This window comes from Chlorocebus sabaeus, chromosome 9 (genome assembly GCF_047675955.1).
Source record: "Chlorocebus sabaeus isolate Y175 chromosome 9, mChlSab1.0.hap1, whole genome shotgun sequence".
In the NCBI taxonomy this organism is placed as follows: Eukaryota; Metazoa; Chordata; class Mammalia; order Primates; family Cercopithecidae; genus Chlorocebus; species Chlorocebus sabaeus.
This window is the reverse complement of record NC_132912.1, coordinates 94165186-94191489: the sequence shown is the minus strand read 5'-3', so window position 1 is coordinate 94191489 and position 26304 is coordinate 94165186. Positions and strand designations below refer to the sequence as shown.

General features: G+C 37.6%; 1 protein-coding gene and 1 long non-coding RNA gene across 16 annotated transcripts in view; one reads left to right on the top strand and one right to left on the bottom strand.

The window, feature by feature from the left end:
- HECTD2 (HECT domain E3 ubiquitin protein ligase 2) overlaps positions 1–14723 on the bottom strand; it is a 96364-nt gene extending 81641 nt beyond the window's left edge. For 2 of the 4 annotated variants that reach the window (XM_038009254.2, XM_007963530.3), the window contains exon 1: positions 14617–14723. Coding sequence is in view for 2 of the 4 variants with exons in the window: in XM_038009253.2 (XP_037865181.1) it covers positions 13416–13553 (138 nt within the window). In the remaining 2 variants the exon portion in view is untranslated. Of the gene's footprint in view, positions 1–13415; positions 13672–14616 lie in introns of those variants that run through there. The other 2 variants (XM_038009253.2, XM_007963529.3) reach the window with 2 other exon arrangements.
- LOC103216248 (uncharacterized) overlaps positions 12995–26304 on the top strand; it is a 151319-nt gene continuing 138009 nt past the window's right edge. For 11 of the 12 annotated variants that reach the window (XR_012094017.1, XR_012094014.1, XR_012094013.1 and 8 more), the window contains exon 1: positions 12995–13119. This is a non-coding gene — a long non-coding RNA (uncharacterized lncRNA). Of the gene's footprint in view, positions 13120–14810; positions 15425–26304 lie in introns of those variants that run through there. The other variant, XR_012094015.1, reaches the window with a different exon arrangement.

The window sequence follows — 26304 nt, the reverse complement described above, 5'->3', positions numbered from 1 at the left end:
CAACAGTACCTATCTTATAGAGTTATTGTAAGATTTAACAGAGATAATGCATATAATTAGCATTGTTTCTTGCACCTTGTACACCCTCCATTAATGTTAACTACTATTTTAACTATGCATTTAAATAATACTAATTTTGTGATCTCTATAAATACTATTTTTAATAAATAGCATGTATGTAATACCTTACAGGCTGATTCACTGAAGGCTATCCTCTCATTTGATATAACTTTATAAGTTCAGGTAAAAAGATAACCCTTTAGAATTTATTTTTTTCTAAGCACTGTGATTGGGTATACCAGGATTTTTTTTTAGAAGTAGTGCTAAGCACTTTGGGATCCTTAGGCACAGGTAACAGCAATCTTCTAAAACATGGAATCTATTCATTAACACATCTTTCACAAAATAACAACCCTATAAAATTCATAGTACATATTAATCAGTACTTTGTAATTATATAAAAAATCTTTACACATACTTTGAAGCACAAGATTAAGCTATAGAGCTGCCTCAGGGCTTATTCTCAGCTCTCTGAGATGTTTTAATGCTATGTTCCAATTTCCAGATGCTTAAGAGAATACAGTAGCTAACTTCTTTAACATCCACTTTTAAATTCTGAAGGTAATGTCTTCACTTTCACAGTAGAGGAAGAGTTTCTTTTTCATCTCCTCCTTCTTAATTTACCAGACTGATTGCCATTTACCTTTTCAGAATTCACTCATATAATATAGCAGAAGCATTTATGCTCACTAAATTCCCCATTATCTTACAGTTAGGTAGAGCCATCTGATTCATTCTAATAGGCCACAAGTGGAAATGACACCTGTCATTTCTGAGTCCGAAAGTACCAATGCATTTAAGACTGGGGCAAAACTCTAGCTTTTCTCTCTTTTCCTCGACTGGCAACCATCCAGGCTGAGTTGAGATGCTAGAGCATCTGTTAGCTTGGGTTCTTGAGTGACTATGTGGAACAGCCAATCCTGACCAATGTTAGACTATACCATTAGCAATAATAAACCTTAACAGTTTTCAAACACTGAAACTTGGGGCTAATTTGTAACTTTAGAATAGCCTATCACAACTTGTTTCTGAAGCTTTTTCCAGTGTTCACCATTTCTATAAAACCAATCATTCTTATTTGTTCTTGTAATTTATTTACATTGTTCCACTAAAATTATAATCATTCTAATATTGGCCCTTCACGCTGGACTAGAAGTTCATCACAGAGCTTGTCATACAGTGAATCTTGTGCATAGGTGCTATACTTTAAATTTACTTTTTAAAGAAAATATAAAAGAGCCCAAAGAGAATAAATTTCAGATACTATACACATAGAATTAAAAAGTCTCTGGAATTAAGAAACTTTTAGAAATTAGCTAACTCCTTTATTTCACAGAAAAGGAAAGTGGAACTGTCTGAGACTCACCTAAAGTGACCTAACAAGCAACAGTGATGTAATGGACACTAAATGGGAACCTGAGGGACACTTTCATGAGTAAAGGAAAAACACATATGCATTTTTTTGGTGTGACATTTTTGGCTGTTCATAGATTTTATTGTAATTTGTTTTTGCTTGGTCCGTGATTCTTGGCTAGATTTCAGCTCAGTAGTGTCTGGGTTAGTATTTCTGTGTTAGGAAACAAGTCATTTGTTGAGTACTTGTTATATACCTACTACTATAGTAGCCACTTTACTACATTATAACATTCCTATATGTATTTACACCCCATTTTATAGATGGGGAAATTGAATTTCCATGCCCATGTTCACAGAGCTGATAAATGGGAAGCCAGGATTCAAATTCCAGTTTGAATGACCATGAAGTCTGTATTCTTAACACTTACATTACAGTCTCTCACTATAGCAGCTGTCACTAATTAAGGGCTTATCATGTGACAGTAGGTGTGTTGAACACATCAGCCTATTTTCACAACAATCCTTTGTGGTTGATGTAATCTCTACTTTTATAGATGTATGTTGAGTTAAATTTAATCTCTTTAGGAGCAATTCACGTAACCAGAGAATATTACATAAGCAGAACAACTAAGTGTACTTTAGGGAAACTTCTGATGTCCTAAGCCATCTGGGAAAGACTTTAACATTTTATTTTATTTTCTTCCCCCTTCCTTCACCTCTTCTTAATAAAAAAGGTCTCAAAGAATATTGCTTAGTTCACTTGTGGGATCTCCAAATATTAAAAACTAAGAATTCAATTAACAGTTATTCAACAACTATCAGTTCTAATGTCTAGTGGATTTAGAGAGTCTCAAAGATAAGAGAAAAAATTGAAAAGAGAGGTAAGACAGTGATACACAGTATCTTTCTATAAAATAGTCAGTAAATTATGTAATTTGCATAATATTGGTAAATTAAAGCAATTTGTTCCAGTACACAAAACTAGTGTGTTGATTAGGAAAATGAAATCTAAATAGGTTACATATTTGAAAAAGTAAATCATTCCTTATTATATATATTAGGATGCTTAAATAAGAATTTTATTAACAACTGGGGCTAAGTTTGCTTATTTGTATATTTTGTTCTCTCAGAAAATCTTAATAATAGGGGGAACAAATGCCAAATTGGACACACGAATTTGACAGTTATAAGAAAGTAACCAATTTGTAAAAGAAAGTTAGTCATGCTTGTATAATAAATGGTCCCTCATCAACAGACCTTTGTTAACTTTGCTGTAAATATCTACAATAATTTAACATATAGATGGCATTTTTTCACTGACAACTGTCATGAATGTTATCTAAGACTAAGCAACAGTAGGATTTAGGGAGCAGTGTAGTTGGAATATAGAATCAGAAAGGGAGAAAGGTCCAGCAAGATATGACTGGGAAGGTAGGTAGTGGCCACATTATGAGGCCTTCAGGCTACAGAGTATAGATTCTATCCTGCACAGAGATAGAGAAAAATCATTGAGGACTTCTAAGCAAGAAATGACAAGATCATATCTGTATTTTAGAAAAAAATCACTATGGTAGCAGTCTAGGGAATAGAATAAAGGGCAGAAATACTGGAAGCTAAACCAGGCCTACTGGAAGAAATGAAATTTGAATGGAGATAGTAATAATAGGGAATGAAGAGGAATGACAGCCTGGGCCAGAAATGACCAAATTGTTAACAGCTATTTCAAGTGTAAGTCTGAAGCATAATGAGAATGAACAAACCCTACCATAAATTATAAAGTAAATGAAATAAACATTGTAAAAAGGTTTCTTCAAATTTCAGAAGAATAGGCATATTTTGACACCTCACTGTATAGAAGAAAGCATCTTTGAAGAAAATTCTAGACGGGGTTATATCAACATGATTTGTGAGTAACTGCAAAAGGAACCAATGCTCACTAGGCAAAAGTATGCTTTGCATGACAAAATAATGAATTTTTATAACAGGGTTATTGTAATATAGCAACAGAAAACCTGTAACAAGCTTGTCCAACCCACAGCCCCCAGGGTGCATGCAGCCCAGGATGGCTTTGAATGCAGCCCAACACAAATTCGTAAACTTTCTTAAAACATTATAAATTTTTGTGTGTGATTTTTTTTTTTTTTAGCTCATCAGCCATTGTTTGTGTTAGTGTATTTTATGTGTGACACAAGATAATTCTTCCAATGTGACCCAGGGAAGCCAAAAGATTGGACATACCTGACAATATAAGGACAGAACTGTGGGAAATATTGGGATGTATGTTATGAGCTGGCAAAGGAGATTAAGAATGAATGACCAAAGAGATAAGAAATCGAGAAGAAAGTGATGTGTTAAAAATAAGGGAGGATAAAGTTTCAAGAAAAGGAAAAAAAGGTCAATAATCTTAAATAATGAAGAGTGGTTAGGTCTAAAATGTGCCTAACTGAAACGGGGCAACTATGAAATCTTGAGGACAGCTGAGACAACAGATTTAGGGTAATGGTGGTGGCAGGGACTATACCAAATAAACTGACAAATGAATGGGAAGTTAGAAAATGAAAGCAATGAGCAAGGATGACTCAGAAGCTTTACTGAAGGGGAAAAAAGCCTGAGGGGGTTAGAATGCAAAGGTTGAGGGAAGATCTACTATGTGCATTACCATGGTTGCCATCTAATGTTCCCTTCTATTTAAATTGCCCCACTCGTGGTCCCCATAGCATTGCTGTTATTCTTTGTGCAGGAATGGCTGTGGACTAGAGCAGAGGTAGGCACTCAACTAAGAGGTAGCCCATCTGCAATTAGGGTAGCCATGTATTAGCTGGCTTGCCATGATGGACACTGATGCTTCCTAGTAAGTCAATCAGAGGTCTTTCGAGATTTTAGACAGAGGAATATAGAAAAGACTGACCAGCTAAAAGAGAATAGCAGAGGCACAAAAAACAGCTAGTCTCTGTTCCTGTTTGTTTTCTGCTTCCAATCTGTGTGCCTCATTTCAATAAATTCTCTTTTGCCAAAAGGAGGCTGATTTTCTTTCTCTCTCTCCTCTCTCTCTCCCTCCCTCCCCCCCCCCCCCACTTTCTTTCTTTTCTTTTGAGATGTAGTTTCACTCTGTTGCCCAGTCTGGAATGCAGAGGCACAATCTCGGCTCACTGCAACCTCCGCCTCCTAGGTTCCAGTGATTCTCCTGCCTCAGCCTCCTGAGCAGCCGGGATTATAGGCACACACCACCATGCCTGGCTAAATTTTTTTTTTTTTTTTTTTTTTTTGTATTTTTAGTAGAGATGGGGTTTCACCATGTTGGTCCGGCTGGTCTTGAACTCCTGACCTCATGATCTGCCTGCCTCAGCCTCCCAAAGTGCTGGGATTACAAGTGTGAGCCACTGAGCCCAGCCTGGTTTTCTTTTTTTTGTAATCATAAAAGCTTAAACAATATAAAAAAAATTCCTTGGTCTAATAAGTCTCTTGTTTGTAAAATAATTGTGCTCTTGACACGTTATACTTGAGATGACATGAAATTAATCAGAGATACTTTCACACATTGATAGAATAATAAAAGTAAATCCTCAAAACACCAGTTGCCCCACATCAGCTTATACAAAAGAAATCTTACAACCTAACACTTCCATGAGAAAAAAAACAGGCATCATTTTGTGCAATGGCAAAATAATTAATATTAGAGAATCGAATCAAGAAGTTATTGGGTATTAATATGACACCAAACTCCAGACTAAATTAAATGTTAAAGAACATTACTTTACAAACCTTCTGAAATTTGGACCACAGCTATTACATGTGGCTTCGTGAGTTTTGTAAATGTTATCTATGAGTCCTACAGAAGAACACTAAAGATGATGGCCTGGAATGTGGCCAGCCTACAGTGGGCTGGGGGTGTTGAGGAATAGATAGTAGCAGGATACTCAACCAGCTGTTCCAGATTGAAGATAAATACAAATAGAGAACACAGGGAAAAACACTAAGAATTCTTTGAGGGGAAAAAAATACTCAAAATATTTCAACCTGGCATAATAAATAATAGACCTGATTCTCTAGGCAGAGACTGACCATACATTTATTAAACTAGAATTCAGCAAAGGTTGCAAACAGCAGAAAAATGTAGTAATTACAAGAGCTAATCAAAAATCTTATTTCACAAGTACCTAATGTGGGCTTCAATGGTCTTCTTGATGATATAATCACATAGATTATATGTAAGATTATAACATAATCTCAAGATATTTAAACAGACAAATACTTAAAGAGTACCTGTTCTGCTATTAACATATAGTTAAATATTTTCAACCTTATTTTAAATTTTATTTGAATACATGAGTTCCTACTTGCAACCTCTACTGAGGAAGAGACTGAATCTTAAATTTCCAATTTCTTCATCATATTTTTCTACCAATGCTAGTAAGAATAACCATGGTTTTCCATGATTGCTTCTGAATTGACTAACAAGTGCTACTATATTCAAAATTCTGGTAAAATTTACTTTGATCATCCTCTATACTCCAAAAGTTGCCTTAGAAGATCAACATTTTTCTTCCCATTCTAACCCAATCTTTGAAAAAAGGAGTAAGTGCTGGCTGTTCCATCATGAAATGCTTTAAAAGCCATATCTCACTATCTTAGTTTCTGAATTAAAATATTTTAAATTGAACGTCTATGTCTATAAAATTCACCCTTTAGTCTCAATGAGTCCAGGAATCTGTGATGCATATAAAAACTACTTTTTCAAAAGAATGAGTAGCTTCCTGAGATACTGAACAAAGGTTATGATGACAAAAAAACTGATAAATAAACGCATATTTATAGGTTTCAAGTTAAAATAGAAAACATTTAAGATACCCTGTTTTACCAATTTTTTAATAAACTGACCTAAACTACCAATCAGAGCCATCCTGGAGGCAATGATATCATTTAGAGTCTACAAAGAGACTATTTTAGGCCCTGATCCTGGGTAAAGATATTTTGTTTCTCTTTATGTTTTTTCACAGTTCCCTATTAGGATGGTAGGTTATAAAATCATGAAATGCTAACTTTGTTCTACCATCCTTCTACTAAGATATGAAAACTCAGCTACTTTCAAGGTGGAAAGTTCCCTACCAACCAAAAAAGCACCAGCCCAAGTGGAATTGGTTTAAGTGATATAAATCATATCTTTAAATGGAGACTAGGAAATAAGGATGTGGATTCTGAAACAAAATTTTGTCACACACATACACACAAATCAACGCAATTGACCATATAGATGACTGAAAATTAGCCCTACAAACGTTAGTCCTGAAGCTCAGAAATTTCAGTTCATTTATCATTAGGAAGGCAAGGTGGCATCAGAGATTTTATTCATTTATTTTATAATATAAGAAAATATTAAAAATACATGAATACATTATGCTTAAACAGTAAAATATTACTTTTTAAATGCGCAATTTGATCCAGTCAAAATTCCTCAACCAATTAAGAGTCTTGTTCTTTAACAAAAACATCCAGAACAAAACCAAGTTACTTTGAAATATATTAAGCAGACTCAAATTTCAGACCGATTTTTCAATTCAGCTGAATTGGTAAAATCTCAATAACTTCTATTTTCAAAAGGCACATTCATTTAATTATTCATTTCAAAAAAATGTTTTCTGATGGCTCACTAGAATGTCACACAGATATCCTCCAAGTTACAGATATCAACTTAAAAACAAGTGGTTATTCATATAGCTCATCAGCATAACATTTTACCACTCAAGAAAGGATTCTTCAGTCAGAGTTAACTATAAAACTATATTAAAAAAAAAAAAAAAAGGAGAAAAAATAGGGAAATCAAACAGGGCCTGACACTTGATATAGAAGGCTGTGAAGGAAAGTACCAAATCCACAGGACAGGAGTAGAGTAGAAAGGGCTGGCTGGCTTACAAACAGCTTTTCAGCTACAGATGTTGCTTTGTAAACACAATCATGTGTTGCTTAACAATGGGGATATTTCCTGAGAAATGCTTCATTAGGCAACTTTGTAGGTGTGCAAACATCACAGAGTATACTTATACAAATCTAGATAGTACAGCTCACTACACACCTAGATTATATGATATAGTCTATTGCTCATAGGATACAAACACCTATAGAGCATGTTACCATGCTGAATACTGTAGACAACTGTAACACTAAGTATGCATCTAAACATATTTAAACAGAAAAGGCATTAGACCACCTTCAGATTATGTGATCTGTCATTGACTGGGACATTGTTATATGACACATGACTTTAATAATCTCATCTAACACAGAGTGCTTACTTTGTACAAGGTGTTTTTCTAAATGTTTTATGTATATTAATTTAGACTTCATTTCTACCTTATGAAGGAGGTTCAATTATTATTTTCCCCATTTTATAGATGGAGAGTTACAAACAGCAAAGCAGAATCATACTTGACTTTTTTGGAGGTTCTCTGGCTCAGAATTTATAATAACCGCTTTTCTCCAATTGTTAAATATAGTTATAAATTATTGGTGTCCTAATGGGTTATTCATGAAGGGGAAAATAAGCAAGCACTACATTATGATTTTGTAGTTAAAAAAAAAGTTGACAAAGAGACTTTACAACCCACTCAAACTTAAGACATGGTGGGTATGTATTTATACAGTCATAGCCCTCCCTTTTTATGTATTAAGTCTCTTGGACTATTTTGCTTCAATCAGATTGATTTTACATATAATTTAATGATCTATTCATACCATAAACAAGCAATTAGATAACCTAGAACATATCTTTTCCATGATTGTTCTATCTCCAGTAACAAAAATTTGAACAAATTTGTTACTGGGCGACAAGTTCTTTTTCAAACTAGAATTAATGCCATAGGTGCAGCTTCTTTGTACCACATGGCCCCTATTACCTATGACCACAGATACAGAGTGTTCAGAATTGGGCAAAGAATAGGAGTCAGAAACATCTCCGTTACAAAGCAACCACTGTCCCTGACTAGCCATTTTACTCCTCAGCAAGGTACACACAACCTGACTCTCAGATTCCTTTTCTGTGAAGTGGGAATATATCTTCCTCACGGGGTTGTTGTGATTGCTTTCAGTTGCATTATTTAACTAAATAAAAGAATACAAGGCAAATGCTTCGCACAGAGTAGGCACTCAATAAGTAGCTATTATTGTTATACACACTTATTCTGTATATTTGTAATATCTGTAGTTTCTTCAATTACTTAAAACATCATCACCATAGCATTCATTCTTTCCCATCTCACCTCTTGTTTAGAGCATAATGAACAAAGGGCACAACATTTTCCATACAAGATTGTTCCAAATACCTAGCTGGGTATATTATTGTTAAGTACACACACACACACACACACACACACACACACACTCTTTCTCTCTCTAATTTGGAATGTTATTGACCTCATCTGGAAACCTCAGAGTCCTTTTCCTTTATTAATGCTTCTTCTCTTTCATTTCTGCTGTCTAGTTAGGTTCCACATGGTGTGTATGCTCTCATCCCTTACACTCTGTCCTGTGGCCACCACCTTAGTGGATGCACTCATTGCTTCAGGCATGAGCTACAAAGTTCTTTTCTTCACTTTCTTCCTCCTCCAGTTTAACTATACACTACCACTGATTTCATTATGTTGTTCCTCTATTTCAGAAATTCCAATAGCTTCCCACTAACCACAGGGGGAAAAAAAAAAAAAAACTGTCTATGCTTCTCTGCCTAGTGATCTGGCTCCAGCCCCCATGCAATCTTTCTTACCTCCCACAAGTTCCCAGCATGCTTCCACTGGGCTCACTTTATTACTCACTAATTTTTCCTTTTAAGCCTTGCTCATGTTGTTTTCATCACTGGATTACTTTGCCCACTTTCTTCTGCCTATCCAAATCCTATCATTTTTCAATGGCCAGCCAGCTTAAATAATTACCTTTACTTCAAGGCCTTTCTTCATAGTTCTGCATACAGTGATCTCCTTTCTCTAATCTCCAATAGTACAAATTGTTTCTATGGCTCATTGTGGCTTTTACATATTGCTTTGCTTTTCATGTGTTAACCCTGCATACCCCGGGGCAGAGACCACTTTTTAAAACCTTGTCTTTTTGCATTTTTTGTAGCACCTAGTATAAAGCTAAACATACAAGGTGTCCAATAACTTGTAGTTACATTTTGTCCCAGGGACTCCATCAACCCCATTTATACACACCTGATAAGCAAACTTCTCATTCTTGTTACTAAACTCCATCAAATCCTCTCCACACACATTATGCTCACCCTCAAGCTCTTCCTCTTGTCTTCTATTACAGGCTAACATCCCTTTAAAATTCTCAACTAATTTCCTCCCATTTCTCTTCACCACCCTGACCTAAGTCAAATCTAGCTCTTTCTTGAACCCACTGTACCGGTACCCTATCCAGATGGTTCTACCCCATGTAGAACCTCTCTCTTCTGTTCACCTGATTAGGTGCAGAAGTAAAAAGTCAAATTTGTCCTCACTGACACCGTTATTTCTGCCCCACCTCTGAGCATTTTCTTCTTTCTCATTCACCACTTTTTTAAACATCTGCAACACATCAATAACTAATTTATAATATTCCACTCCAATCCATCAACCTCAGTAAATTTAATATTCATATTATCAGCCCTTCACATTCATACACTACTTCAAATTCTTTATTCTGCTTGACTCCATGGACTTGCATCACCTCTCCACAGCAGCAAGGCCAAGACCCAAACACTGAAAGTCTCTGAGGGCTCTATCTTGAGCCTCTTGTGCATCTCCAGCTGGAACCACTTTCACTGCCATTTCTTTCAATTCCCCACCATGCCTGATTTCTGCTGTCTCTCGTTCACTTAATCCATACCTGTCACAAGTTCATTTCAAATGCTGCTCCACAAACTAAGTAGATTTGGGAGATGGTAATTTAAAAATACAGATTCCTACACCTCGCCCATGGAGCTTTTAATTCGGTATATAGAGTGTCAAGTTTCAATCTTGGTATACCCGGGGAATTAAATTTAAAAAAAGATGCCTGAGCAACATCACCAGAAATTCTGATTTAACAAGCCTGCATTTGGGTCTGGATAATGATGGCTTTAAAAGTTCCTCAGTTAATTCTACTGTGCATCTAAGGTTGAAAACCGGTGCTCTAGGGTGAGATGTAGGAATGAGGACTTTAACATGCTACCAAGGTAACTCTGCGGTCAGTCAGGCTTGAAACCACTGTGTTAGGCACCTCCTCACTAGCTGGAATGGACTTCCTTCATGCTTAGATGGTCTTAGGATAAAATACTTTAGGGCTGTCCTTTCCAGCATTCTTTCTCCCACCCCATACCTGTCTGTAAACATACACGATATAGCCTAAATCTTCAACTTTAATTAGGATCACTGTAAACTGACCTTCTATTTATAATATTTATATTATTTTATTCATATATATTCATTTACAAATGTGACACAATGGTTTTCTGAAAAAGCCACTATTGTAGGGTCACAAATTGAGTCATAGACACAAACTAGACAGACAGAACCATTAGGCTGGGGCAAAAAGGAAGAATAACTGGAATGTCTCAAAGAAACAGTTATTGATGATAATTAGGTTCATAAGCAAACCTCTAGGAGCTCTGTTTAATCTATAGGAGGCTGAAAAACAACTCAAGAGGCCATAAGCTGTATTTCCCTGCCCACCTACCTCACACACCAAGATCTCCTTCCCCTCCCCACACATACCACGGCCTTCCTAGCTGCTGTGAAAGTCAATCACCACCCCAGTTCTCCTGGATTTCTTATCCTTTGGATGGACTAAGGACCAAGCATAGATTTTCTACATTTAAGCTTTTCACTGCTATAGCTCTGAATTCTAGCTTTGAAGTCTCTCTTTGACAAACACACACACACACATTCTGCCACAGATCCTGTCATAAATTCTGTTAAAAGAAAACCTGTCATAAAAAATCAATGGTACTGACTCTGAAAGACTTTATAAGGCACAAGCAAGGCTGAGGCAGGAGAATGGCTTGAACATGAGAGGCGGAGATTGCACTGAGCCGAGATCGCGCCACTGCACTCCAGCCTGACGACAGAGCAAGACTCCGTCTCAAAAAAACAAAACAAAACAAAACAAAAAACCCTCAAGTTTTTTCATATTTATCCTTATCCTCTTCTATTCCAACTTATATCTTTTCAAAGTTTAATTCAAGATTTTTTTTTCTTGAATATAGTCTTCTCTTTGTCTAGTAGTACAAGTACATAATCCTCTATTTACAATTTCAAAGTCCTATAAATTCTTGAAACTGAAATGTTTTTGCAACTCATTTGGTGCCAAAAACATACACCTGATCTGAACTGACATGACGCTACTTTTTTCCCTTTAGCATGAACACATACATTTCACTGCAGTTATTAATATGCTTGATTAGAGAGAACTGCCTAGGACCTTACTGTGGGTATTAAATAATATATGATATATGTACCTAATTACCTTTCTAAAATCTGAAAAACTTGAAATCCCAAAGCAGACTGTAGACTTGTATCGACACTTGCAAATTTTTATTCCAAAACGGCAATTTTTCAGTTACACTGGGATAAATAGGTTTTTGGGAGAGCGTTTGCTTGAGGACCTAAACCCACTCATTTAACTGTTTCTATAAGTACATACATTTACTGTTTTAAACAACCAACATATAAAGGAACTGCTGTAATTCTGTGAGTTGAAGACTTCCTATACAAAATCTGAAAACATAGGGTACCAGCAGCAGGAACCAGATCTCCAAGCTGCTGGGTGACAAATTTCTTCAAAGCATTTCCCAGGGTAATCCTTAACCCCAGCTCCAATCTACCAATCAATTGTAACTACGCTTTTAAATGTGTATCATTACTGTTCACAATTTGCTGCATCGATTTAAAGAGCTTGTTTTAACAATTTCCAGTTATCAGGGCCCTCAGACATTTTTGAAAAACCTACCAAATCCAAAAATTATTCCTAACACCAATACAGTACTTAACGAAGAGTGAGCTATTTTAGTAAGTTCTTAGTCATTTAAGAGGGAGGTTTTAAGAAATGAATTGCAAGTAGGAAAAAATAAAATGTATAATGTTCACTAAACTTTTACTATTTTTCCACACACAGCTGCTTGACAAGTCATGATCTTTAAATATATCAAAGTAAACTTTCAAAAAGTACTTAAATATTATGTCAAAATAAAAAATTGCAAAAGCCGAGTTTTTTTTTTTTCTTTAATTGTGCTTCGAATTAACCAGTCACAACCACCAGTAAAAATAGGGAAAGAGGGGGAGGGGGCTGTCCCATGACATCATCTGGCAATATGTAGTTTGAAGCCTGAGAGCGCTCTCCAAATAACCCTTACGAAGATACAGCTGGGAAATCATCCCTGTTAAGCTTAGATAACTTGGGTTTAAATACAAGGTTCAAAAAGCCTCCCCCCACCTGAGTCACATGTCTGTACCATATGAAAAATAAAACCATTACTGATGCATCTACCTCCCACTACCCTGACAGCAACGGAAAGGTCACAATTAAGTGGAAACTCGCCGCACAGCCTGTTTAATCTGAAGGGGGAAGGGAAAGAAACGCGAAGAAAAGGACAAAAATCTGCGCGCCTCCAAAGCAGGCAGGCACCTCCGTGGAAAACCCACTCCCGCCTGCTGACACCTATGCTCATCCAACAGATCATGCCGACTCAAGATGCAGGTAATTCTCTTAGATAAAGTGGGGGCCCAAACCCCAGAAAATAACGCAAACATCCAGCGGAACCGACCACCCCCAACATTTCCCGAGGGTGGAAGATGTAGCTCGCGAAGTGTTCTGGGCTGCCCACGAGGCACAACTCTTTCATTTCTGCCCAAGGAAGGGCGGCCTGGGTTCCTCTCCCTGGAGTGCCAGGGGGTGCCCAGGGGAGACGCGGGCCTCCTGGTGGCCCTCGCCCGTTCGCCGTCCCTCCCGACTCCCGCCGTCGGGGCGCCAGGCGGCCCCGGCCCACCACCTACCGCGGTCGCGCCGGCGCCAGCCGATACGATGGGCGGCAGCTTCTCGCGCTCCGGCTCCTTCCCTTTCCTCTCCTCAGGCGCGGCCGCCGCCACCACCAGCGGAGTGGCGGGCGAGGGTACCCGACCCGCCTCACTCATGTCGGGCCGGGCGGCGGGAGCGCCAGGCGGCGGCGGCAGCCTCAGTGCTGCTGGGGCTGGCGCTGCTGCTGCCGCCGCGGCCGCGAGAGGGCTCTGGGCTGCAGCTTCTAGCTGCCGCCGCCGCCGCCGCCGCCGCCGCCGCCGCCGCCACTCCGCCCCCGCCCGCGCCCGCGCCCGCGCCTCTGCGCGCGAGCCCGAGGCCGCGCGACCCCCGCCGGCCGCCCCCGCGCGCGCCAAGCCCGCGGACACGGCTCCCCACAGCTACCACAGGTGTCTTGCTCCCGCCTCCCCCGCCCGCCCGGGGCTCGCGCGTCGCGGGTCAGGAGCGCCGGCGGTAGCCGCCCTTGTCAACCCCGAGGGCCCGGAGAGAAGGCGCCGCGGTCGACGCCCGGCCGCCATATTGTTTGCAGAGTGTCGCCCGAGATGACGAGGAGGAGACCCCGCACCGGGACCGCGCAGGAGAACCTGGACTAGGGGCGGATAGTGGGGGAGACAAGTCGAGCCCTGCAAAGGGGCGGACGGGGATAGTCCGAGTGGTACCAGGAGGGCAGGACGTAGGCACAGACTACCCTTCACGGACGGCCCTGGCCTGCGGCGCCTAGTCCCGCGGGCGAGCGCCCTCGGGGTCTGGGCTGGTGGCCTTTTGCCTCTTCTTCCAGGCGCCCACTAAGCTGTCCGCCTTTGGGCCTCTGCCTTCTTATACTTGCCCGCCTTCCTGAGCCCAGGAGAGGCGACCCCGAGCTCGCGCAGCCCGGGAGACAGCCTTTTCTGGCTCAGCAACCGACCCTTTTGTATACGCCTGGATGGCCTCAACCTACACAGGAAAAGCCTGGAGGTGGGGAGGAGTGCGACGTGGTGGGCCCCCCCTTTCCCCTTCCCCCATAGGATTGGACGGCCAGTCCACACTTTCCATTCCTGTTCCTCTCGTCCCTCTTTGACTGCCAAATCCGCCTCTCCCTTCCCGTCCCCAAGCGCCTACGTTTTGCTCTCTCCCCGCAACCCTTTGCTGTCTCCTATCCATTCCTTCCTTGTTCCTTTCCGTTTATGTTAGAGATGTACATACCCAAACTCTGCTGCACAGTCCTCAATCAAATCATTACAAAATAGGAGTAAAAACTGGAAAGCCGAAGAAGAGAGCTTTTAATTATACCCCCCACCTCCACCACCAGGACACCAAGACAATTTCCTTTCCTTTCTTGTCGCCCCCTCCTTTTCCTCAGTCTATTGGAGTGGTGGAGACACCTGCTGATCTAGGAGAAAGGAGAGAGTAAGAATGCGCTGTATCGCCTATTAAAAGCAAGGGATTTGGATACTCAGGTCTATCAGGTTTTTTGCCGGTGCCTTCGTTATTTTATTCGAGGTTGAGTGAATTTTTAGATCAAGAGTACCTAGGTCCAAATACAAGAACCAAAAATATCTCTGAAACAAACCCAAATATGATTTGGGGATATCTATTGTTTACATAATTGGGAGTTATTAGTGTAACTAAATACTAGTTATGGTACTTCATGAGATGAGGTTGCATGTTTTCAAACCCACCATTTTTAACAAGTAGATCTGAAGCAAACAATGTTGCCTTCTAAATTATGAATTCTGACTTTCATTTATAGCAAGCCTTTCTACTTTAATATAGTTGCTGTTGCCACCTGTTTACTTGTTAATTAACAAAAGGTATAGAATAAGTGCCGTATAGTCAGCAAAAAATATTTCAATGCAGGGAGAATGATGTATCCAGGCATTACTTTGAAGCATCCTCCTCCTTTCTATTAATATTTTTCTTAAATTCTTTTTCAGCATTTTCTTTCCTTCTTAAACTACTGAAATACGCATCCCATAGAGAAGAACATACCATTATTTTCTGCTTTTAGCAGGTCTGTATACTGATCATGGATACAGCAACAATTCAAATGTTATTTTATAAAAGGAAGCCTCTATTTTAACTGCAATTCCAGATATTCTGTGCTGCTAAGTCTAGGTTGATAGAACAAATACTAGAGGGAAAAGTATCTTCTTTCCTATTGTTTTCAACTAGATTTAGTAATTTGCTATAAAAATGCTTGGATGAGAAACCACTTGGATAACAGGCCTTCTGCTTTCTTTTTTCATGTGTGAGACTAAATAAAAGTGTGTCTGTACATGTAGTCACATTCAATAGAACAAAATGCTTAAATATTGGCGAAACAAGGCAAGTCAGAAATGTTAATTTCTGCTACTGCACCAGAGTAGATAATAACCCATTTCTTAACAAATTCTCTGATTAATTCACTTGTGCGTTCCATATGAAAAATGATGATTTATTTATATTTCCTTTTACTTCTTGTTAAATAAATGTCCTCAATCCACCACCTCATCTCTCCCTCATACATAGTCCAGGAGGGGGCTGGAGGGTGGGAATGGGGCCTGCTGGAAAGCTGTAGAATTATAGCTCTGGGGGAACTTGTGGTGTGCTTGAGAGACACATTCCCAGCTGCCATCAGGGTGCTTTTGGAGATCCAGGTGGGAGAAGACAGTGTGGTAAGGCAGGACATACAGAGAGCTCTGGCCATTCTGTACAGAGGTGTGGAGAAGATGCTTTTTAGCTATTCCTGGTGTCAGAAGTGCAACAGTGAGGGTATCCAAGTATAAACTCATTTGCTTTGGAAAAACTAGGAGTGAGGCAGAAGCAGCATTTCATGTTTCTAGGTCCAGATGGAAAACCTGAGCTCATTAATTATATCTATGGGGAATAGGGTTTTGCAGGGTGGGAGTGAGGGTTAGAGAACTCATTATTTCCCTGGAAGAAAAAGAAAGACAAAATTACAAGGTAATGGAAGGTCGAAATTATAGACAACTTCTATTTTAATTATGTATGGTAATACTAATGTAGTGAACAATAGCAAAATAGGTACACAGGTCACTTAAGAATGGTTTATACCACTGATACCTCAATTTTAGAAGGTATAGTTATGAAATAGTGCAACTTATTTTAATATTTCAACTGAGTGTTGTCCTAAAGTGAACTTGGGGAAATTATTTTAGCGATGTTGACCTTGTTAAAAAGATTGTTAGAACTCTTTCTTAGGTATAATGGTTGTGGATTTTTAAAATTACTATTTAAAAAATAATTTGGCTGGGTGCGTGGCTCATGCCTGTAATCCTGAAACTTTGGGAGACCAAGGCAGGTAGCTCACTTGAGGTCAGGAGTTTGAACCCAGCCTGGCCAACATGGTGAAATCCTGTTCCTACTAAAAATATATATATAAAAAAAATTTAGCCAGGCGTGGTGGTGGACACCTGTAATCCCAGCTACTTGGGAGGCTGAGGTGGGAGAATCGCTTCAACTCGGGAGGCGGAGGTTGCAGTGAGCTAAAATTACGCCACTGCACTTGAGCCTGGGTGACAGAGTGAGACTCCATCTCAAAACAAAACAAAACAAAAAAAACTTTTCTTTATTAAAAAAAAAAGATGCTTTGTCATTACAGAAAAACAGAAAATACAGATTAGCAGAATCATTTAAACTAACTTTAGATACTAAGACCTTGCTCTGTATCTTTAAAAAATCTCTTGTATCTGTCTACACACACACCCCCCCCCCCCACCCCACAGTGTTTCTTCCTTTGTTTTTATAAAAGTTGAACATACTGAAACACTGTTTGGAGTCTTTGCAACTAATTCTTTAGAATAACCCCAGTGATGTGATAAATCTTTAGAGGATGATTTTTTTTTAAATTGCACAATGCTATACAGAGCCAAGACTGAAGAATAAAGTAGATGATGATCAAGCTTTGTATTTTTAATCAAACTTCTCTTGAATCTGTTCTCTGCCTAGATTCCCATTGCCATTGACCTAATTAAGGCCCTTAACATCTCTAACCCCAATTATTTCTGTAGCCTGGCAACTGGTCTTGCCTTCAGTTTCTTACCTGCTCTAATGACCACCAGAATGACCTCTTCAGAATATATAGTTTCTAGTGAGCCCTTTGTTTTAAAATACCGTAGTAGTCTTTCAAAGCCTTTATGCTGAAAATTTTCCCCCTAGTGTGGCATTCTGCCGAATTCTTTGCAAAAGAAGGCATTTTTCTTAATGTCCTAAATAGAATCATTCCTTTCTTTCTGCTCCCAGAGCATGTTGTACATACTTACCTTTATAGACCTATTACATTACATCTTAGTTTTTTGTTCCCCAAATAAGTCATGGCACAGAGGAGAAAGACTATGTCTGATTAGTCCTTGAGTCCCTACATGTAGCATACTACCTGGAGTGTGCTATTGAGGAGGCACTTAGCAAACCCAGAAGAAACAAAACGATGTTTTCTTAAAGTGGTTTGTACAGGGGCTCTGAAATCTTTTCCAAAGATAAATTACAAAAATGCTCTGAGTGATGAACTGTACTCATTCAGATGATTTGGTCTTGATATTGCTTCTTTAAAATCTTAATCTTCTAGAGCAGTGCTATCAGTAGAACTTCGCATACTAGGGGAAATGGTCTGTATCTGCACTGTCCAGTGTGGTAGCCAATGGCGTCATGTAGTTATTGGGCACTTGAAATGTATCTATTGCCAGAGGAATTGAATTTTTAATTTTAGTTCATGTTATGTAAGTTGTGTTTGAGCAGCCACATGTGACTAGTGACCACCATATTGGACAGTACATTTTAGAGCTGCATCTCAGCTGTAAAACAGCAAGTCCAAATTAGTGGCACACTAATTAATGAGCCTCATTGTATCTTAACCTCATTCTTCAGAATTTATGCAAGCAAATGTTCACCAAAGTAATGAGGGCAGGTTTAAAAGAGCTTTAATAAATGCCTAAAAGCCTAAGTAACTTCTTCCTTTTTTATTGTTTCTTTTTAAATATTGTATTCACAGGAGTTTGCATATGTTGGTGAAACCACATTTAGCTATATCTTGATTTGACCAAGTCCTATAGAGGAGTGACCTAAACTAGAAGAAACTGTTAGTAACAGTAAAAATTGAGGTGGCCGTATGTGTTTTCAAGTTGGTTTTTGATGTCCTGTTTAGATATTTTCAAAGGAAATGCTAATTAAAGAGTTCTAATTAGTTCTAATGCTAATTAAAGAGTTGTGCTTGATAAACTAGTTCTATAGAACTGCCACATGTGAAATTCTAATAGTCTGACCTGGATATATTGATAACTCTTCTAAATCTTAACCTCAATTTTACATTTGTTTTCCACACAAAACCAAGAAAAACAACAACAACAAAAACATTAAATTGTACATCAGAAGTATCCTATGCATGATGTACCTATTTAAATTTTTATTGAGTCTAAGTTAACTTATGTATTCTAAGGCTGCTGAAGTCATCAAAACAAGTCAGAATGGCATATACTGCTATTCATTTTTACCTTTTGTCTTGCTAAGAGCACCCTGATTTGACATAACAATATGCTTACATAAAAGTGATTTCTTTTCTGCACTTTCTCGCAGCTATGTAGAATAATGTAACATTATTCTAGCCAATGAGGTGTGTATGCTGACATTTTAGGGAAAGTATTTGCTACCTTTATTTTGCCTGAAATGAAGATATGATATGTCAACGTGGTGCTACAACAAACAGGAGGCTGCAAGCATAAGGATGAATGTCAAAACGCTAAGAACAGGGTGATGGAGAGAGAAAAGGAATCTGGAACAGTCCTGAAATTGTAGAACTGCTACACCAGCTTGGACTGCCTATATCTGGATTTCTTTTTTGTGAGACAGATGAATCCCTGTCTTATTTAAATCCATATTAGTTCTTCTGTCATTTGCAGCTAAACAAATTCCTGTCACACTTCATACACGCGCATACGTGCACACGCGTGAGAGCACACACACACACATACAAACCCATAGTTTTTGTCTTAGTTCATCCCCAAACTAGTCAGTTGGTTGAAATTCTAGTGGTTTAATCTGTTGTTTCAGGCACAGCTTTAATCAAGTAAAATAGCTATCTTCTTATCTCAATTTATGATTAATAATAGTTCAGGAATTACAATAACCTTTATAAAAACATGAATTTTCTTCTTCAAAGTTGGAAAAGATGCCTCTACACTTCAACGCAAGGTATTAGAGTAAAATTAGGAATTCTGAAAATTACCTTTAGTCTTGGCTCTTCCAATTTTTAACTAATTATGTGGCTTTAGCAAAATCACTGTATTTGAATTAATTTGCTTAATGTTGCATGAGTGTTGTGGAAAACAGTGAAAAAACATGCAGAAGTGCTTTGTGAACCATGCTACATTTTAATAAATCCAACTTAATGAGCACTGCTGGTTACTAGAGACTGTGCTAAGCACTTTCCATGGATTTGTTCATGTCTTCTCGGAAACCTACTTTTAGTATTACTGTAGAGTAGGGACTCATTCCCATTTCATAGATGGGCAAATTAAGGAATTATATCTAGTAAACTGTTCAGATTCATCTCCATACTTGCCACAAAGCATAGACTAGCTGTTCGATAAATGTTTATGGGAAGAATAAATGTTCATTTTATTTATTTTGCTATCCTATAATTACGTACCATTTAGGATATTATAAACTCATAGATTTGGCCACATAATAAAGGACTGCTATTGGAGGCCTGCTCAGCACCTCCCTGTTGTCCAGCATCCTAACAAAACATTTTCTACTAGAGATACTGAAATAATCAGCTTTTACTGAGGTAAAAATCCAATCTAAGCATCTTTGACTAATAACTTCTCTTGCCTATAGAGGGTTTTGAGGATATATACAGAGGATCCCTAGTCTTTAGCACACTTCTGAGCCCTCAGGCTCAACAAATATTGTTGAATGGGTAGATGTTAGATGCTTCACAGATACTGCTTTTGGGGACCCTGCAACTATTAACGTTATATTATAAGCATGCTGTGGTCAGTAGGTTGCATTCTGGAAATATTTTAATAAATCTTGTATTCTTTAAACACATCAGGTATTGGAGTTTATTTACTTTTTAGTTTTTCTAGCTTTATTGAGGTATAACTGACAAAAATTGTATAGATTTGAGGTATACAATGCAGTGTTTTGGTATACATATATCTTGTGAAATAGTTACCACAATCAAGCTATTATTTCCATCATCTCACGTAATTACCTTTTTGTGTTCGTGGTGAGAGCATTTAAGACCTACTCTCTTAGCAAATTTCAAATATGCAATATAGTATTATTAACTGTAGTCACCGTGCTGTTCCTTAGATCTCCAGAACCTATCTGCTATGGTTCGAATGTGTTCCTTAGAGTTCATGTGCTAGAAACTTACTCACCATTGTAGCAATGAGACTTTTAAGAGGTGAGTAGGCCATGACGGCTCTGTCTTCATGTATGGATTGATGCTGTTATCGCAAGAGTGTGTTTGTTATTGCAGGAGTGAGTTTGTTATCACGAGAGTGTGTTTCCTTATAGAAGATTCAGTTTAGGCTCCTTTTGCCTCTCTCTCACTCTTTCTCACCCTTCTGTCTTCTGTAATGGAGTGGCTCAGCAAGAAAACCCTCACCAGATGCTGGCCTCAGAACTTTTAGCCAATACATTTCTGTTCTTTATAAATTACCCACTGTAGTATTCTGTGATAACAACACAAAACCAAAGGCATTATTTGTCCTGCATAACTGAAACTTTCTACTTTTTAACCAACATCTCCCCATTTTTCCTGCCTTCCAAGCCATGGAAACCACCCTTTCTACTCTCTGCTTCTATGAGTTTAACATTTTTAGATTCCACATATAAGTGAGGATCGTACACTATTTGTCTTTTTGTGCTTAGCTTATTTTACTTAGCATAATATCCTTTAGGTTCATCCGTGTTGTCCCAACTGACAAGATTTCCTTCTTTTTAATGGCTGAAATTCCTCTGTGTGTGTGTGTGTGTGTGTGTGTGTGTGTGTGTGTGTGTGTGCGCGCGCGCGCGCGCGCGCTCACTTGTCTTTATCCATTCGTTCATCCCTGGACACATAGGTTGATTCCATATCTTGGCTATTGTAAATAATGCTGCCATGAACATGAAAGTGCAGATATCTCTTCAAGATACTGATTTCATTTCCTTTGCATGTGTATCTATTAATAGAAATGGGATTGTTGGATCATATGGTAGTGAGGAACTTCTATATTATTTTTCATAATAGTTGTACCAATTTCCATTCCCACCAACTGTGCATAAGGGTTTTCTCCACATCCTCACCAACACTTGTTATCTGTTGTCTTTTTGATAATAGCCATTCTCTTTTTTTTTTTTTTTTTGAGATAGAGTCCCACTCTGTCTTCAGGCTGGAGTGCAGTGGCACGATCTCGGCTCACTGCAACCTCCTCTTCCTGGGTTCAAGCAGTTCTCCTGCCTCAGTCTCCCAAGTGGCTGGGACTACAAGCGTGCATCACCACACCCAGCTAATTTTTGTATTTTTAGTAGAGTCTGGGTTTCACCATATTGGCCAGGATGGTCTCGATCTCTTCACTTCGTGATCCGCCTGCCTCAGCCTTCCAAAATGCTGGGATTAACAGGTGTGAGGCACCGCGCCCAGCCGATGACAGCCGTTCTAATAGGTGTGAGCTGATATCTCATTGTGGTTTTGATTTGCATTTCTCTGATGATTAGAGATGTTGAGCATTTTTTAATACAACTGTTGGCCATTTGTGTGTCTTCTTTTGAGAAATGTCTTTTCAGATCCTTTGCTCATTTTTAAATCAGGTTATTTGTCTTCTTGCTATTGAGTTGTTTGAATTCCTTATGTATTTTGTATATTAACCCCTTATTAGATGTATGGTTTGTAAATAATTTTTCCTACTCCATAGGTTGTCTCTTCACTCTGTTGATTGTTTCCTTTGCTATGCAGAAGCTTTTTAGTTTGATGCAATCTCATTTATCTATACTTGCTTTTGTTTCTTATACTTTTGGAGTAATATCCAAAAAATTCCTTTCCAAGACCTATTTCAAGAAGATTTTCCCCTGTATTTTCTTCTAGTAGTTTTACAATTTCAGCTCTCACCTTTAAGTCTTTAATCCATTCTGGCCTGATTTTTGTAGATGGTGTAAGGTTAGGGTCTAATTTTATTCTTTTTTTTTTTTTTTTTGGATGGAGTTTTGCTCATTTCCCCAGCTGAAGTGCAATAGCGCAACCTTGGCTCATTGCAACTTCTGCCTCCCGGGTTCAAGAGTTTCTCCTGCCTCAGCCTCACAAGTAACTGAGATTACAGGCATGTGCCACCACACCTGGCTAATTTTGTATTTTTAGTAGAGATGAGGTTTCGCCATGTTGGTCAGGCTGGTCTTGAACTCCTGACCTTAGGTGATCTGTCCACCTCGGCTTCCCAATGTGTTGGGATTATAGGCGTGAGCCACTGCACCTGGCCTAATTTTATTCTTCTGCATGTGAATATACAGTTTTCTCAGCACCATTTATTGAGTAGATTAACCTTTCCTCATTGTGTGTCCCTGGCACCTTTGTCAAAGAACAGTTGACTTTAAATGAGTGGATTTATTTCTGAGGTGTCTATTCTGTTTGATTGGTGTATATGAATGTTTTTATGCCAGTATCATACTGTTTTTATTTACTATAGCTTTGTAGTATGTTTTGAAATCAGGTAGTGTGATGCCTCCAGCTTTGCTCTCCTTGATCAAGATCACTTTGGCTATTTTGGTCTTTTGTGATTTCATGTGAATTTTAGGATTGCTTTTTCTATTTATATAAAAAATGACTTTGGAATTTTGATAGAAATTATATTGAATCTGTAGATTGCCTTGGATAGTGTGGACATTTTAACAATGTTAATTCTTCCAATTCATCAATATAAGATATCTTTTCATTTATGTGTGTCTTCTTCAATTTCTTTCATCAGTGTTTTATAGTTTTCAGTGTACAAAAATTTCACCTCCTTGGTTAAATTTCTTTCTATTTTATTGTTTTTGAATGGTGTTGTAAACGGTATTGTTTTCTAAATTTATTTTTTAAATAGTTAATTGTTAGTCTGTAGATAAAATAATTTTTTATGTTTATTTTGTATCCTGCAACTTTACTAAATTTATTAGTTCTAACATTTTTTGTGGAGTCTTTAGAGTTTACTAAGCACACCATGCCTTATGATGGTATTACTTATGAATTTTTGACTTTACAATGAGTTTATTAAGATATAATCCCATTGTAAATAGAGGAGTATCTGGATTATGATGGTTCACCTTATGATTTTTCAACCTTTTGATTGATTTATTGGTACATAACTTGATGCATTCCAACTTAGAATATTTTCAACTTACCATGGGTTTATTGGGATGTAACCACATTATAAGTTTAGGAGCATCTGTATATAAGATCATGCCACCTCCAAACAGAGAAAATTTTACTCCTTCCTTTTCTATTTGATGACTTTTGTGTCTTAATCTTGTGTAATTGCTCTGATCAGAACTTCCAGTACTATGTTGAATAGAATGGCATCTCTGTTTTGTTCCTGATCTTAGAGGAAAAGCTTTTAGCTTTTCACTGTTAAGTATTATGTTAGCTGTGGGTGTGTAATATGGCCTTTATTAGGTTGAGGTACATTCTTTCTATACCTAATTTGTTGACAGTTTTTATCATAAAAGGATTTGAATTTGATCAAATGCTTTTTCTGCATCTATTGAGATGATCATATGATTTCTATTCTTCATTCTGTTAATGTGGTATAATCACATTTATTGATTTGCAAATGTTGAATGATCCTTGCATCCCAGGGATAAATCCCATTTGATCATGATGTATGATACCACTAATATGCTGTTGAATTTCATTTGCTAGTATTTTGTTGAGGAATTTTTGTATCTATATTCATCAGGGATATTGGTCTATATTTTTATTGTAGAATCCTTGTCTGACTTTGGCATCAGGGTAATGATGACCATAAAATGAATCTGGAAGTGTTTCCTCCTCTTCAATTTTTCAGAAAAGTTTGAGAAAAATTGATGTTAATTATTCTGTTAAAGTTTGATAGAATTTACCAATGAAGCCATCAGGTTCTGGGGCTTTTTTTTGTTGGGAGGTTTTTGGTTACTGATTCAATCTCCTCATCTATTATTGGTCTGTTTGCATTTCCTACTTCTGCATGTCTTCAGTCTTACTAGGTTGTATGTTTCTAGAAATTTATTCATTTCTTCTAGGTTACCCAATTTGGTTGTATAGAATTGTTCATTTTAGTCTCTTACGATCCTTTGTATTTCTGTACTATCAGTTGTAATGTTTACTCTTTCATTTGTGATTTTATTTATTTGAGTCTCTTTTTTGTTAGATTTGTCAATTTTATCTTTTCAAAAAGCCAACTCTTAATTTCATTATCAAAAAAAAGTTTCTTGTCTCTATTTTATTTATTTCTGTTTGTATCTTCGTTATTTCTTTCCTTCTTTTAACTTTTGTATAGTTTGTTCTTTCTAGTTAGTTCCTTGAAGTTGAAGGTTAAATTATTTGAGATCTTTTTTTTTTTCTTAATATAGGCAGTCAGCACCACAAACTTCCCTCTTAGAACTGCTTTCACTATAAGTTTTGGTATATTGTGTTTCTATTTTCATCTCAAGATTTACTTCTAACATTTTAAAAAATTTCTTCTTTGAATCATTGGTTGTTTCAGAATATGTTGATTTCCACACCTTTATGAATTTTTCAATGTTTTCCTGTTATTGATTTTTAATTTTATACTATTGTGGTTGCAAAAGATAATTTAAATCTTATATTTATTAAGACTTACTTATCTATTTTGGAGAATGTTCACAGAACATGCAGTTGCAAAGAATATGCATTCTACTGCTGTTGGATGGAATATTCTGTATATGTCTGTTAGGTCCATTTGGTCTGTAGTGTTGTTCAAGCCCTCTGTTTCCTTAGTGATTTTCTGTACAGATGATCTATGTGTTGTTGAAAGTGGGGTATTGAAATAATCTATTATTATCAAATTGCTATATGTTTCTTCCTTCAGGTCTATTAATATTTTGCTTTATATATTTAGATGCTCTGATGCTAAGCACTTATATGTTTATAATTGTTATATCCTCTTGATGAATTGACTCCTTTTACATTATATATATAAAGACCTTGTTTGTCTCTTGTTACAGTTTTTGACCTATAGTCTATTTTGTCAGACATAAGTATAGCTACCCTGGCTCTCTTTAGGTTACTATTTGCATGGTATATCTTTTTCCATGTCTTCACTTTCAGTATATGTGTTGTCCATAAGCCTAATATGAGTCTATTGTGGGCAGCATATAGTTGGATCTTGTGTTTGTTTTATAAAATTATTCATTCAGCCACCTATGTCTTTTGCTTAGAGAATTTAATCCATTTAAAATTAAAGAATTATTGATAGAAAAGGACTTACTACAGGTTGAGTATCCCTAATCTGAAAATTCAAAATACAGAATATTCCAAAACTTGAAACTTTTTGAAGGATGACATGATGCTCCAAGGAAATGCTCATTGGAGCATTTCGGATTTGGAGTTTTTGAATTAAAGATTCTGAGCTGGTGTGTATAATACAAATATTACAAAATTAAAAAAAATCTAAAGTACCTCTAGTCCCAAGAATTTCACATAAGGGATACTCAACCTATACTACCATTTTGTGAATTCTTTTCTGTTTTTTAGTTCCTTTGTTTTTTTTTTTTTCCTTTTCTCTTGCTGTCTCCTTTTATAATTTGATGGTTTTCTATAGAGATATGCTTTAATATCTTTCGCTTTTGTGCTATTACAGGTTTTTTTCCTTGTGATTACCATGAAGCTCACACAAATCATAACAGTCTACTTTAAGCCAATAAGAGCTTAACTTTGAC